A 16,022-nucleotide genomic window follows, 5' to 3' on the forward strand; every position below is an offset into this window, starting at 1 on the left:
TAAACCGAGGCCCCGTGTCACAGCAGGTGTGGCACGATAAAGATCCCTCCCTGCTCAAAGGCCATAAGTGCCGAGCATAGGCCTAAATTTGCAGCCCTTCACCGGCAATGGTGACGTCTCCATATCAGTGAAATATTCTGGAGAGGGACGTTAAACAGTATACAATCAATCAATCAATCGATATACCTAAATATCGAGTTGAAGGCCACAGCAAGTGTTTTCTTCTTTATACGCATAAGATTTTGCACAAATTGTGCTTCATATGAATATATAAATAGGTTTGCAAGTGGCCAATGACAAGGTAAGTAAATTTACACGTTCCATTTTTATTGAAAAAGCAATCGTTAATGATATAAAAGAGCCTGGACTTTAATTTATCTTTGGGAATGTTTGTGTATCAAGTTGAAAAGTCGAAAGTTTTCAAGCTGCTGATTGTGAGGAAATCCTGTGATTTCAAATTGTCCAAAAGTTCCGTGGAATTTTTAAGTATTCATATCTGATTTATACCGCTTCTTGAATATATTGTTGAACAGTACTCTTGAAGTTTCTCCTTAACTATTGTTAATATTTCAGTAAGGAGTAAAGACAAAGGCTTGGTGGAACATTTACAGGAACCCGCTAAGTATCTCTGTTTGGAAGGATTCTCATAAAGTTTCGAACTCCAATATATATATGGTAGTTTAAATTCATTTTGGTTTTTTTTTTTTTTGGATATTAAAAATACTAGTATTCAAATCTTACATATGATTTTGAAGAATTTCTTCCTTAGAAAGAGAACTATGAGTGTAAGTTGTATTACCACTTGTAAAATTAAATCCAAGTTCTTAAATACAGTTTATGCAATAAGCCTTACAAACGAAGGCAAGCTTGTCATTAGGGACCAGAACATACTGATCATGTAATCTATCTTAATTCCTTTTTCACTTATGGATTATTGTATACAGAAGGATAGATAGTTTTCCTATTGTCACCCAATCTTTAAATATGTGATTTAAACATGCATCTGATACATTTTATCCATTCTGACAAAGTATCAATATCTGATCCATCGTCTGACGTAATTGTCAACAGAATCCACAATATTTATGAAATTCCGATGCCAGTTGAAGGATCGAGGTTCCCTATTTTAGTACCTTTTTAAATAAGTGATCTGATGTCATTATTAACTATATTTACGTCACCTGTAATAAGGTGAAGAAGAACATTAACACAATTCAGTGTATAAATTATAGGCTAACAATTAGTATCAAAACGTCAGACAGCAATTTACTCAATGATAAATTGTATTTGCTGATAAGTGATCAATGTAAAAAAAAAATAGACAATTTTGAGCGCCGTTGTTACTATAATTATCAGCTGGATCATGTAATAAACGTGAATAAACCCCTGTTCTAGTGTTGAAATTAGATAACTGTAAGAATTAGAAAAAGAGCACAAAAACTCAAGGTTAGCAATCGACAGGAGAGTAGTTTTCTTCTGAATTCATAAAAAAACACTATGGTTAATATACACAGAAATAATCCTTTCAGTGTTATCAACATGTATTGGTAACAATCCTCTGTTAAAACTAATGTCCAAATAACTGTATCTCGTCAATGACTGTGTAGTGTAGGGCAGCGGCAGACTCGGCATACAAAATACCCTTAACACATATATATATATATATATATATATATATATATATATATATATATATATATATATATATATATATATATATATATATATATATATATATCTGTTAATAGGCAAAAGCATGCTCTACGTACAAGCAATTTCTTAAGCGAGGTAGGTTATTGAAAATCAATTTGATGATACAAGAATATCATCAGTCTCGCTTATTGTCATCATTTTACAAGTTCTGTGGTCGATTCATGGCAAATACAACCCATCAATAGTCTGATGCCGACTTTCGTTTTTCATACTAATTTTCAGGTAATTCTTTCGACACTGAAATTCTACGGATTTGTTTTCCTTTATCGCTCGTGACATGGAACACACTCTCGGCTTGCCCATTTGGCAGTGGATGCCGCCCCACACTACATGGTCATTGAGAATAGAAGATAGACACTTATTTGGTCATTTGTATTATTAGAGGATCTTTACCGATGCACACTCTACGGAAATTTATTTGCAGGGTGGTATTTATAAATTACAGATCGCACTTCCATTCTAGAGTGCGATTTCATCCTTAAAAAAAACTTTCCTAAAAACTTCCTCAAAAAACTGAAAAATTGGATAAAAGGAAAATTGTAAGAAATCCTGTCTTAGTAAGAAGCCTGGCTTTGTACGGTTTACCTAGAATAACTTCCGCAAAACAGTAGAAGGATGAAGGCCTGGATTTTTGTAATATTTTCCCTCTTAACTAGCTTTGTTTCTCAGGTAAACATTAGGCGATATAAATGTTTATATATGAAGTGAATTGAGCATAATTATTTTGCATTTTTAAAAGTTTAAAATAAAAATGCATGTTTAAACATAATATGAGCTCTTTTCAAAAAATATTATCAAATAGAATCATTGTGAATAGGAAAAAATAAAATGAATGAATAATATTCAACTAATAGTAAAAGTCAAACTATTTGTGTTAAAAAAGCTAGCATTTGCTCGAGTACGAGTATTATGCCAATAAATTACTATTTATTCCTGTATATCATTATACAAATGATTTATTTTGTATTTACCTGTATAATTGAAGAATTTTCTAAACAAAAATGCTTATGTATATGAAAATTATGAACGTTTTCTATATCAATGTAAGCCAAAACTGAGAAAAGAAAGCAATTGGGGTAGAAAAAAAACAAACAAAGAAGTACTGTATACCATAAATGAACGCGATGAAATAAGGCATAAAACTCCTTTTCTGCAATAGTTTAAACATTAATTAACGCTTTGAAGTTCTGTCAGCGTGTGAAAACTTGTATTATATAACATGGGAGAGTTCTTTTAACAGTTTCCACAAAACTTGCCAATAAATACTCAACCAAATCAAAGCAATACTAGTATTTCAAACGGAAGTATTTCAAAACATGGACATATCCATACTGTCTTTGGAGGTAAATGGTTCCCATTATTAATATTCTAGCAGAAAATCAACCATTTTTGACTGAAAAATTTAAGTACATAATTATCATCGTATTTTCCGAACATTATAATAAACTGTCAAAGAATGGGTGGACTTAACGCCCTATTTTGGATCTTTTTGCGACTCCTCTACCAAGCTGTAAATGAAGTTAATCCAAAATATTTAACGAGCAATGGAAAGGGCTACATATACATGGTTATATTAGGTGGAACATTTATGCAAAAACAATGCCATGTTGTCATGTATCAAAATTGAAGCAACGATACATAAGTGTTGTTTTCCGGAATTCGAAATGTACCCGGAGTGGTTTTTATGTCACACAATCAATATTTACAGGAGGCGGGGCTATCGATCGGCGTCATTGTTGACATCTCTCTCTCTATCCCTCTCTATCTCTCCAAAAATTCGAATACGTGTTTAGCATATTACAGCGATGTCAATATGAAATTATTTTAAAAATGTGATGACACACAAAATTAAAACAATATTTAATTTGCCAAATTCTGAATATGGCAACAAAACACGCTCAAAGACATGATTTAGATCGAGGTCAGGTTGAAGAATACAATGTTTTCATGAGTACACTCGCAGGTGGACATCACGTGATGAATTGTAATATTTAACAGGTCAATCGAAGACATAACAATGGAAGCAAGAATTTTGTTCGGAACTTTTTTTTTGTTAAATTAGCACACGTTTATCGGCTCTTCTCCTTTTAATATAACATTATTTTGTTCAATATACAACTACAGTTTTCTTAAGAACAGCCGACAAACATGTGCTGACTATGTATTCAGACGATGAAAATGTGTGACCCTTATTATCTATTGATATTCAAGAAATCTTCAGGTACCATGCCTTCGATATTTATTAAGTTTACCCTGAAAAGAGCGCTTTAAATTCACATCCGTACCATGAATACACGGTCAAGATATCGGGGGTTAATATTATGGGAAAAAAAATAAACATTTTATGAATTTACGGCATTTTTTTCTGGCCAATTAAGTCCACCCATTCTTTCTGACTTTCTTATTTAGTCAAATACAGATTTATGATTTTTTTTCTCTTTAATTTTAATACTGTCTTTTTACATAACTTTTTGGGGACATATTTTTTCTTCCTTCATTAATCTCCTCAATCTTGATCTCTTGATCTCTTTCAAAAATCGTCCTTACATCAGTTTCTAAAGTATTTTTTTCTGATTTGAGGATGTTATGTATTATAGAAAAATTTTTTGCGTATCATTATCTTTCTTTGGATCATCTTTTTTTTCCAATTATTTATTCAGGAACGATAAAAACTGTCTAAATATTGCAAAAACAAAAGTTAAATGACTGCCTGTTGATCTGTAGTTTTCCTTAAACGTTGAAAACCTCGGGTCTCCTTTTTCATAGTTTCTCTGTCCTGTCGTCTATAGTTTTATTCATATAAACAAGACTTTAAAAATAAATTTATTTTCACTTAACAATGATGACTTTATCTGCTCATCTTGAACGTCTAGTTAGTTTAATAAGTATTGTAAATATTATGATCTTGTTTCCTACATTGGTTGTATATAATAGGTTAATGGAGGCTATGACGTGTCTGTAAAGTTATTGGAGTATTACAGAGACCCAGACAATTGCTGTGATACGGTTATTGGGTGTGCCGGGGAGTGTGACGTTTATTTCCAGATCTGCTTGAAACCATTACAACCAAAACAATAGTAAGGATCTCTCTCTCTCTCTCTCTCTCTCTCTAACGGACCGGATTTGCTTTAAATATATCTTATTTTATGATTATAATGACACTCATGAATGATTGAAGGAGTAATTATCGATACATACTACAAATAACCATTCTCATGATTCTAGGTGGTAGATAAAAGAAACTCCTAATGAAAAGTTGAAAGTTTTTGATCCGATTTCTTCTTGTAATTTCTTCAGTCAGAAGTGCTATGGCAAAAATCGAAACCAGAGAGTTAGAAACACACACAACTTTTTGTTCGCCGACTCTCTGAAATCTGCTGATTTATACACGTGGAAAGACATCATAGGACAGGTAAATGTACATTAATGTGCATTAAAATTGTAGATGATATTAAGTCGTCAATAATTTAATGCTAGGTATTGCTTCTTGTACACAGCCATCGTTTGATATATCAGTCCATGCCTTTGACTTTGACGACTTTTCATCTGATGATGAACTTGGGGTAACAACATACGAGTACAGAGATTACACAACACAGAAACTGACTGTCACAACGAATCCCGGGAGTAAAAAATTACGGTAAGAGGAAATGGACTGATTCCTTGTTATTGATAAAAGCATCCAATATGTTTTACAATATTACTCAGTCATATGATCAAGAGAAAGTTATAAGTAATTCATAGATAAATAAAATTCAAATACTAGTACTATATATATAGGAGACTGGATTGAAAAAAAATGATTATCTATCTATATACCTAAAAAATCAGGTTTAAATTCTTTTTTTCTCCTAAAGGATAAAGTTATCCCTGGATGTTTCAAGTGGACAAGAAAGTGTGAATACTCCAATAGAGAAGTGGCTACATTTAGTTGTCGCTGTGTCCGCTGCCTCGTTGTTTTGTCTTTAGACAGTTAATACATCTCCTGTATGGGTTCGACAAATACAAGGCTTTTAATAAATCTATTTGATTTTGAATCATTCAATTATTTAATGCTTAATGAATTATTTCTGTTTCATATGATCTTGTCATGTATGAAGATTTCTACTGGGTTTCTTAATAAACGATAGAATACTCTACAACTTTACCTACAACGTGTAACACTAAACCAAATCAAAACAATACTTCAAACAGAAGTACGTCAAAACCTGGACGTATCCATATAAATTTAAAAGTTAAATGTTTCAAGCCATAACTTGAATAACTTGACGAATTCTGAAGGAAATTTGAAGTGGAGTTGTTTAGGATTTAAACACTGACTTTTCACAATAAAAACTCCATCAGCATGTCGATCTGTCTGACAGATTATAGTGATTTTATACCTGATATCAACGTTGAAGACAAATTCTTCAATAGTTTAAACAAAATATTAATATTCTAGCAAAAAACAGTTTCATTAAAAACAAGAGAATAAGTACATTAGTACATTAGCAGGGAGTTTTCCAATTATTTTTACAAAAAGTAAAAATTCTGAATTTTTGTTTAATCAAACACATATTTTTGATTTTACTTTCTCTGTATTTTTAGCACAGGTTTTTGTTTTACATCACGTTTTAGGACACTTTCCTTCCTTCTTTAATCTCCTCCATCTTGTTTTAAAAGTTTTTAAAGTATTTTTTTCTGATTTGAGGATGTTACGTTACGTATTTTACAAACATTCTTCGGCGTTTCAGATCTTTCTTTCGATCATCTTTTTTCATTATTTAATACATCTTCACAGCTATTTTAATCCAAAATTAGAAGGACACGGACGACAGATTATAAAGATAAATAATTTTCAAAATGATTTACGTGTTTGCAATTTATACTTCCGTATGCTTGTTTGTTTTTTTAATGTAAGTTTATTCTGACTGCCCTTTATCTTTATTCAAGCCATTCTCTCTTTTCTGTCGTATTGTCTTGCACAATTGGACCAAGACTATGCCTTAAAACAAGCAGAGTGTGCTTCTGTGTATCCGATAAGTTGATAAACGTAACTCCTCTATATGCAGGGTGAAGGTCGTTCAAAAGACGTAGCAGTAAAAAAAAACTTTATGTGTCAGACATAATTACAAATTAATTGCTCCTTAGTGCTAATTTATTTGCCCCTTTTTTCTTTTAATTTTGTATTAAGATATGTGTAGATTCTAAAAATATACTTGACAAAACATTCTCAATACGTTTGATGACAAGAGCCATCGTCCTTAAAATCAGGTCTTTGCTACGCTTCGAAATTTTGGTAGTCGCTTTGCACAGCGACCATCAGAATTTCAGAGCGTAACAAAGATTTTATTTTAATCAGATTGACACACGTGATGGCTTCAAGAACCTCTTTTTGTTTAAGAATCTCAATATGGACGCTTTAGCTTCTTCAGAAGAAGGATATGGAGATAACGAGCAATCTCAAAGTCCATAAAATAATACAAAATAGAAGCAGAGCAAACAGGAACCTCCAAAAACATCAGATGGCTCATTCAAAAACTTCAAGGGAACTGAGCAAAGATGTGATGTGATGAAAATTTTTAGAGTGATAAATTGTTTATTGATTTTATGCAAAACCTCATCAAAAGAGACATGTATGTTTTGGTCTACTGTATATAATCAATGTCATTTACTACGCTCACTTCTATGTGTATTGTTAAAACAACTCAACACATTCGGGGTTTGAAAGATTACATTAATCTATCAGTTGTTGCAACCATACGGCAAAAATAATGCCTTAACATTTTGACAAATTTCCCATAATCGTAAACGTACTGTACACTGGCTCTCAGTTATTATATATAAATAGAGAAAAGATGTAACCCCAGTCTTGATATATGACTTTTTGATTTCTAAGGCAATAAAATAGACTGAAATACACAAATATGTGTAATATATTCAGTATTGTAAAATTCTCCCATTAGTGCTCGAAAATACATGTTTACTTCATTGGCATATAAAAGAATAATGCAACTGAATATGATCGTTGTATCTTCAGGATAAGCAGATACACACGATTTTATTAGATATAAAAATATTATATGGTTTTAAAAAAGAGAGAAGATTAAAATCGTAAATTCTTGTCTTCCGTTTGAAGTTCGATTAAGAAAGGAGGCGGGGAAAAATAAAGTAATGCGAAGTGAAAATGAAGACCTGGATATTTGCAATGGTTTTCTTCTCAGGATTTGTTTTCCAGGTAATTTTATATAAGGTAGTAGTAGTATGGCAGGTTTGGTGCCAATAGATTGTAAAGCAAATGTATTACAATTACCATTACTTCTTTAATTTGGGCTTTAGATAACTATACCTGTAAACTCAATTGAATATTATTTGAAATTAAAGTTTATCTAATATAGGCATAATATTTGTTCATGTAATTTTTGTTATTTAGACAGAATATGATAACAGTTAAATGTTGTAGATTGATTGTAATGCTAAATAAAATTTAAAAAAATCCTGTAAAGCATGATTAGATGCACTTATTTTCTTAACTTGATAACTGTTACAAGTGTCTATGCAAGAATAACAAGACCCTTTTCAACACTGTTTTCAGTAATAATTAAATAATTATCTAATCAGTAGGATATTATCATTAATGTACTTAAAACTATATTTTGAATGTTGATGAATGTAAATAACAAAGAGATGTTAAAATTACCTATCACGGAAACTGAATTCGGTGAAAGAAAGATTTTACTTTTTCCTGAGTTAACTCAAAATGTAGACGGAAAATTCCTTTAGATCGATCTCTGAATGAAAGCAGACAGATCCTGTACGTGAAAATAAATACAAACGAGACACAAATATCAAACTGTAATTTGTATCTTTTATCTCAAGCTCACCAATATGAAATAAATTATGAAATGAAATAAACTTTTTAAAAATGCTTACAATTTTGGTCATTTTTAAAAAAGAATTTACAGGATATGGGGAAGATGACACATTGCATGACGTCATAATGCATTGAATAAAGAGAAAATTACTTCATGTTCAGTATATACACGGCCACAGAGGGTAAATACTGTATTGTCAACTAAAACTGAACAGTTTTGATTTTTTCAGAAATATAGAGGACGAAAAAGACTCTAAGTGGTCCATGCTCTTAAGGGGGCCGACTTTGGTTTTGATTGCGCAATATTTCACGCATCATAGTAAAATGAAGCGTACTTACTGTTTTAAGCAACTTTTTTTTCACTTCATTGATAAAATTAAACAAACTTAAGAAAAATCAAGTTTAAAAATGTAATTATAATTTTGTATAACTGATTTTTAACCGATTTTGCAATTGACTGGTAGGTTGACGTCGTTATAGAGTGTTTTTGACGTTATGATAAACTGAAACTCTTAAGAAATGGGTAATAAAAATGTTATTTAAGGAGAAGGTATAAACAAACGCTCTTGAAATTTATAACAGAGAAATTTAAGGATATCTTCAATATTTTAATGTTTTCATATAAATCTCTTGTGTCCGTTATATTTTGTAGTACTCTATAAAAACAGGAAAATTCATTGATTTTTTTTTTGCATTTTGAGATGCCCCCTCTGGTAACAAGACGGTTGAATTTTGTGTTTCTTATATATAATTTTCAATATTGTATTACTCGTCATATTTTATAGTTCGAACAACAAGTATTTTGCATTATTTGTATTATATGCTTTTTAAAGTGCTAAAAATGGCACTTTCTTATATAATTCTATGGGAAAGGTATCTGTATTTTGAGACGGATACCTGGAGGGTAGATTTTTCCAAAACTTGGCATGTACGCTGGTGTTAATGTATATATATGGTATTAAAATGAAGAGTTTCGCTATTGTAGTTTTTACACAATAAAACTCAAGTCCGCCGACTTAAATTACAATGTTGAATGAAGATAGCACAGACTATTCCTTTAATGCATTTTAATTTTTATCACACTTTTACACTTTTCTTGTACCTCATCATTATTTCTTCCTATCTTTTAATTTTCTGTCTTTTGTTTCTGTCTAATTTAAGCGGACAGACGTCAGAATAAAATTAAATTAATTTTATGTCATTTTTTTCTACGTAGTATCCGATTAAAAAACAGATGAAATACATGTAGATGACGTTTTTCATATCAATTGTTAGTCCATTATTCATACACTCAATTGACAGCGAATTTTTTCCCCCGTTATTTCCTGATCATGACAACGAGCACACGGCGGGTGTGACCGGTCGGCAGGGGATGCTCACTCCTCCATGGCACCTGATCCCACCTCTGATGTTTCGGAGGTCTGTGTTTGCTCTGCTCTTATTTTGTATATTGTTTAATGGACTTTGAGATTTACTGTATAGGGGGAAAATAACTCGCGGTGTTAATATTCGCTATATTCACGGTTATAATAAATCCGTGAATTCAAGAAACAGTGAATAATTTTTCAAAAATCTCAATGTTTTATTTTGAAATTTGAAAATACCGGTAGACTACGATAGGTTTAAATGCATGTACCATTGACAGTAAATGGTCATTTCACTAACTACGAGTAGTACTTGTCATTCAATTATTTTAATTAGCACATTTTACATTAATTCAAATCAACAGATAATAACCTGTATTTGTTAAAAGGCTTTTTAATAGCTAACGCTACATGTTTCATCAATTAAAACACGTGGGCCTTGAGTTTTGATTACCCGTGCGTAACTAATGTTACCACGCACAGTGTATTTGTTACCTGCATTATCATGCATATTATAGTTTTTATCGACATTTTGATTTTTAAAAATTGTCAAATAAATATTGAACTTATTGACGATGTGGAAGGATATTCTTTCGTCAACCTACATTAACACATTTATTACCGTCCAGTGGTTTTTCGCCGCGTTGTTTTGAAGATCTTGAAGTGTATACAGACAATTCATTTGACGTTTATTGTCAAGGACTTTTGATAATAGCACCTGTTTTAATTAATTGTCAATTATTTGATAAGTCTAACTATTCCATTTTAACTTACCCTGTTGTTGGTGAAATAAAGACATACCAATAAAAAATGTCGTTTACTACGTGTAGCTTTGCTATGGATTAAACGGATATAGACACGGGAGGTAACTTCTATGACATAAGAATTCCGCGAATTCAAGAAACCGCGATCGTGTCCGATGAGAGAAATCCGTGAAAATTACAACCCGTGAAATTAATCCCCTATACAGTAATACTGTTCGTTATCTCCATACCCATGATTTAGATTTGTCTACTAGATAAATTAAATGGAATTTTCTGACTCGGATAATGTGATTCTTTAGTGTTGCTGTATAGCATGCTACTTATATACAAAAAACAGTGGACTGAATAGTTTCTTGAGACTATGAAGAGCTTATATAGTCAAGAGTTGTATATTTATCATATTTTAGGTTGTCAATGTCCTGGCTTAGATATTTGTACAGTGATTTTAACTTGTTTTTACAGACTATCTTTGGAGACTATGACGTCACAGTAACTCTGCTGGAGTACAACAGAGACGAGGACTGTACGTGTGACGTTTCGATTCTCGGGTCCGTATCTGTACGGGAGTGTGATGTATATTTCGGGATATGTCTGGAAACGACACCTCAGACACAAGGGTGACTCTCTCTTTCAATTTACTCATTTAAGAAATGTATTTGTTTACAATGTACATTAACACTCAGCATGTTAAAATGACCTCAGTGTTATTATACAATTATGGACTTCAGTGTAGGTCGATATGTGGTTATAAGGACTCATGGCAATTGATATTGACCGAAGACACAGAAAGTGATAGCGACCGAGCCTGCGAGGAATATCATGTGACGTCCTTTCAGCCAATGAAATTAGAGAAAATAATCCTCTTATATAATATTCCAAATTAATGGGTGACAATGATTATCAAGACTTCATACCCAGGAATGTCGAATGTCTGTACATATAAAATTTTTAAAGAGAAAAGCTTAAATTTTTGGAACAGATAGTTTCATTTCTGTTAAATGATTTAATTTTCGGTGCTTGTTTTAGAAAAATATGCTATGGTAATGACACACTCCAGCGAGTTTTTTACACAAATAGCTTTTTATTTGTCCAACATCCGAGAACGACTAATGTTTACACGTGGACGGAAATCAAAGGGCAGGTAAATGTTCAAATACAGATAGGAAAAATTACAAATGATTTCTTTTAAACAAATAATTGCTTTTTGTTTCTTATCTTGTCCGTAGCCCTCCTTTCAAATATTAGTTCACGCTTACGACTACGATCCAATCGGTGGCAATGATGGTCTTGGTGTGACAAACTACACACACAGAGGGAATACAACTACACGAGTGACCAACGTCACCACAACACCCGGAGATAAAAACTTATGGTGAAAGTCAAGAAGTTTAATCAATAATTTTTTGACTGAACAAAATTTTATTCAGTTCTACAATGTCACTCATTTTTAGATTTCTCAGATTTTTACTGAAGGAAAATGTGGATTAATTGAACCTTTTTATGCTGATTATCACTCCATATTTCGTACTTTTCTTATCTAGGATAAGATTAACACTGGAGGTCTCGTGCTCAGTAAATTATTTTGGACAACAGTGTGATCAGAGAGGCATAACAACGACATCAGAAACTCTACCACTAATACCTGTAACGACTACAACAAGAGCAACAAAAGAAAAGGTTTTAAATGAATCACTTCACAGAAATTAATTTCACCAAAAACAGCCACTAAAACATTGACAGCATAAAATAAACAATGGAAAAAGTTCACCAACAAGAAAAGTTACACCAATAACAATTCTAAAACCAACAAACACTGCACAAAAACTATGCAAGTAAAAACAACTACTGTACACCATCACATCAACACGTACATTAAACAACAATACACGAACAACGATTAAACCCACAACAAAGCACCATACTAACAGAGATTCAACAAACAGCAATACCCCAAAAAATTATCAACTATACCAACAACAACATTGATAAAAGAAATTAATTACAACAACAAACCCCGAAAATGCGATCAATATCAACCTTAGCAAAAATAAAAATACCATCAATATTAGCCACCATGTCAGCAACAACCACGACACCACCAACAATCACTTTATCAGGAACAACAACACCATACGAACAGAAACTCTATAAACAGCAATAATTATGAAAACAACTACACCAACTTAAACTAATACACAAACAACAACAACAGCAACGACTAACTTACAACGCTATAAACATCAAGCATACAACTCAACACATAAAACCATCAACATCAACCACCATGCCTAAAACAACCACTTCACTACCACCAATCACTTCCTCAACAACGAGGGTTATATCAATAGAACAACTTCGATGAAAAACATTCATAACACCAGCCACCACGATTATACAAACAAGAAATTGTTAAGTGAATGAAATATAGTAGATTTTTTTAAAAATACAATGCGATGTTGTTTTTTTTCATGAAGCACATTTTTGATTTACTCTCCCTCTATCTCAGACGTTTTGGAGGCCCATGTTTGCTCTGCTTCTATTTTGTATTGTTTCATGGACTTTTGTAATTGAATACTGTTCGTTATCTCCATATCCTTCATGTAGGAGTAAATACATATATGATACATATTATGATTAGATATATATGATACATACTATAAATCCTAAATGACTGTACATAAAATACACTTGCCTGGTAGGTTACTGGTAACTGTGACGTGTCAGTGAAGCAGCTGAAGTACAACTGAGACAGAGACCGGGATTGTGAATGTGATCGGGCTTTTCTCAGACTCTGTGACGATTGTGATGTTTATTTCCAGATTTGCTTACAACCTTTATCACCAAGACAAGAGTAAGGAACTCTCTCTCTCTCTCTCTCTCTCTCTCTCTCTCTCTCTCTCTCTCTCTCTCTGATTTAATATACTAAATTTATTCAAGATGAACATTAAAATAATTTTAAAGATAAAATCCTTCAAAAATAACGTCAGTTATTTGTATTTTTCAGTCCTTAGTGTTCTGAGGATGATGATAATCTGCGAGTTAGAAACACACACAGCTTTGTATTCGAAGACTCGCTCAAATCCGCTGATTCCTACACGTGGAAGAACATCACTGGACAGGTAAATACACATGCATCAATATTTAAGAAGACATTTCAAAACCTTCAATTATTATTCCTCCGGCTTGAAAAGTGGTGGGATGTAAGGTGATCTGGCTGTTTGTCCGTCCGTTGCCTCTGTGCATCTGTCCGTCTGTTAAACTCTGGGGTACCTATCTCTTATCCGCAACTCCTATTATAACAGGGAATTATTTTTCATGAGAATGAAACTTTCAAAGAATCTTTGTTACATGGTGCCATTATGCACCTACAGTTTACTTTTTTGATCGGTACCTACAGTTTACTTTTTGATCGGGCTGATATTTCGGGTTTCCTATAGCAAAACATGAACACTGACATTTGTTCTATTATGTTGAAGGGTGCCCTTCTCTTATCCATCCGCAACTCCTCCTATACCTATGCCACTGGATAAAGTTTGATAATACTTTCACAGATTCTTTATACCATAATGCCACTGTGCACCTCCTATTTTCGTTTTTGATTTGACACTTATTCCGAGTATCCCGGAGCATACACATGAAATTTGAATTCAGAATCATATGGGAGGGCGGGTATTTTAGTGAGCTCGGTGTTCAAAGTACCTCTAGTTTAATGCTAACTTAATCTTCTTGTACATAGTCCTTGTTTGATATATCTGTTCATGCCTTTAACTATGACATCCCACGAAACAAAGGTGATCTTGGTGTAACAACATACGAATACAGAGACTACACAGCTAGGAAACTGACTGTCACAACAAATCCTGGGAGAAGAAATCTACGGTAAGAGGAAATAGATTGATTCCTTTTAATTGATGAAAGCATGTTAATTTTACAATAATCACTTATTCTAAGTTATTTGTCCTGAAGAAAATAAAGAGGCCCCTATTTTCGATCATTCTATAAATAAATAACACACGCAATATAAGAGGTTTGATTGCAATATGATCTTTTTTTTTGTTATCAGAGTAATGTTAGCTCTAGATGTTTCAAGTAGAAAAGACAACGCTCTAAGTGGACAAACCTTAAAAACCGAGGCCCCCTGTCAGCGGCAGGCGTTGGCACGATAAAGATCCCTCACTGCTCAATGGCCCTGAGTGCCGAGTAAAGGTCAAAATTTGAAGCCCTTCACCGGCATACGGTGACGTCTCCATATCAGTGAAAAATTCTCGAGAGGGACGTTAAACAATATGCAATCAATCAATCAATCTAAGTGGACAAGAAAATGTCTACACTCCAATACAGAAATGGATACATTTAGTTGTCGCCGTGTCGGCTGCCTTACTGTTTTATCTGTAGTCAGTTAATTCCTTCATGTATGTGTGAGACGAACTCAAAGTAATTTTATGAACTTGTCTGTTTATGTGTCTCCAATCAATGCTTTAATCATTTCTCTATCAGGTAATATTGTTGTATGACATCATGATTTCTGTGTTTTTTAATCAATGGTAGATTATTCTACAACTTTAATTCAATGTGTTTTCATAAAGGGAGAGAGAGACTTAAGCTGTCCGAAGACAGAGGAAAAAGTCTAATTTCGGAATTATCTGAACCTAACTGCTGAGATATAATTTATGTTTTTTGCACATGAATAGAACGAGAATCTTAATTCTTTGACATTTGTTTTGAGATATCATTGTATCGATAACAACCGTTGAATTTGGAGTCTCTTTTTTCAGCTAGGTTTCGTTGCATTAAAACAAATAATTTTAAATTGAGACACAATCTTCTGTTGATAAAGTCTGAATAGTGTTTGTTTTTCTCATGTAGATTTTTTGAAAAGAAATATGCTTTATTTGAATACAAAATTAGATAAGATCATAAAGAGGTGATACTAGTTCCCAGGAAATTCAACAAAACTTGGAAGACTTGACCCCGGGATCATGAAACATCTTGAGGGAAGTCAAAATTTTTATGTTGTATTTAATGTTGTAGAAGTCATGCAACCCTAAATTAAAATACTGGTATTTCTCCACATTATTTTCTAACTGTTATCTTCAAACTTTAATATTAATTCAATGATCGACAAACATTTACAGGCAATTGGAAATTTGATTTAAGTCTAAGTCTGTTTGATGATCCTGGGGCCTGGCCTGGAGACCATACTGAGGATAGATTTAAGTCAAATTTTGATTTTAAATATCCTGTCTTTAATAATACATACGTTATAAAAAATCATTAGGTTTGCATAATATTTCAATTTAAACAAATAAAGATTTTTTTTGTCATCAA

General features: G+C 32.6%; 1 protein-coding gene across 8 annotated transcripts in view; it reads left to right on the forward strand.

Annotated features, from left to right (window-relative positions):
• Positions 1-16,022, forward strand: part of LOC134247828 (uncharacterized) — a 92,188-nt gene that overhangs the window by 12,109 nt on the left and 64,057 nt on the right. Inside the window, exons 2-8 of one of the 8 annotated variants that reach the window (XR_009987928.1) lie at positions 11,157-11,311; positions 11,721-11,835; positions 11,921-12,066; positions 12,236-12,371; positions 13,394-13,545; positions 13,699-13,813; positions 14,431-14,739. Coding sequence is in view for 3 of the 8 variants with exons in the window: in XM_062730232.1 (XP_062586216.1) it covers positions 2,329-2,382; positions 4,648-4,790; positions 5,011-5,125; positions 5,211-5,353 (455 nt within the window). In the remaining 5 variants the exon portion in view is untranslated. Of the gene's footprint in view, positions 1-2,244; positions 2,383-4,647; positions 4,791-5,010; positions 5,126-5,210; positions 5,354-5,570; positions 7,383-7,526; positions 8,560-11,156; positions 11,312-11,720; positions 11,836-11,920; positions 12,067-12,235; positions 12,372-13,393; positions 13,546-13,698; positions 13,814-14,430; positions 14,740-16,022 lie in introns of those variants that run through there. The other 7 variants (XR_009987929.1, XR_009987935.1, XM_062730232.1 and 4 more) reach the window with 7 other exon arrangements.

Source organism: Saccostrea cucullata, unplaced genomic scaffold (genome assembly GCF_032062105.1).
Source record: "Saccostrea cucullata isolate Sc308-1 unplaced genomic scaffold, CSIRO_AGI_Scuc_v1 ctg295, whole genome shotgun sequence".
NCBI classification, from domain to species: domain Eukaryota; kingdom Metazoa; phylum Mollusca; class Bivalvia; order Ostreida; family Ostreidae; genus Saccostrea; species Saccostrea cuccullata.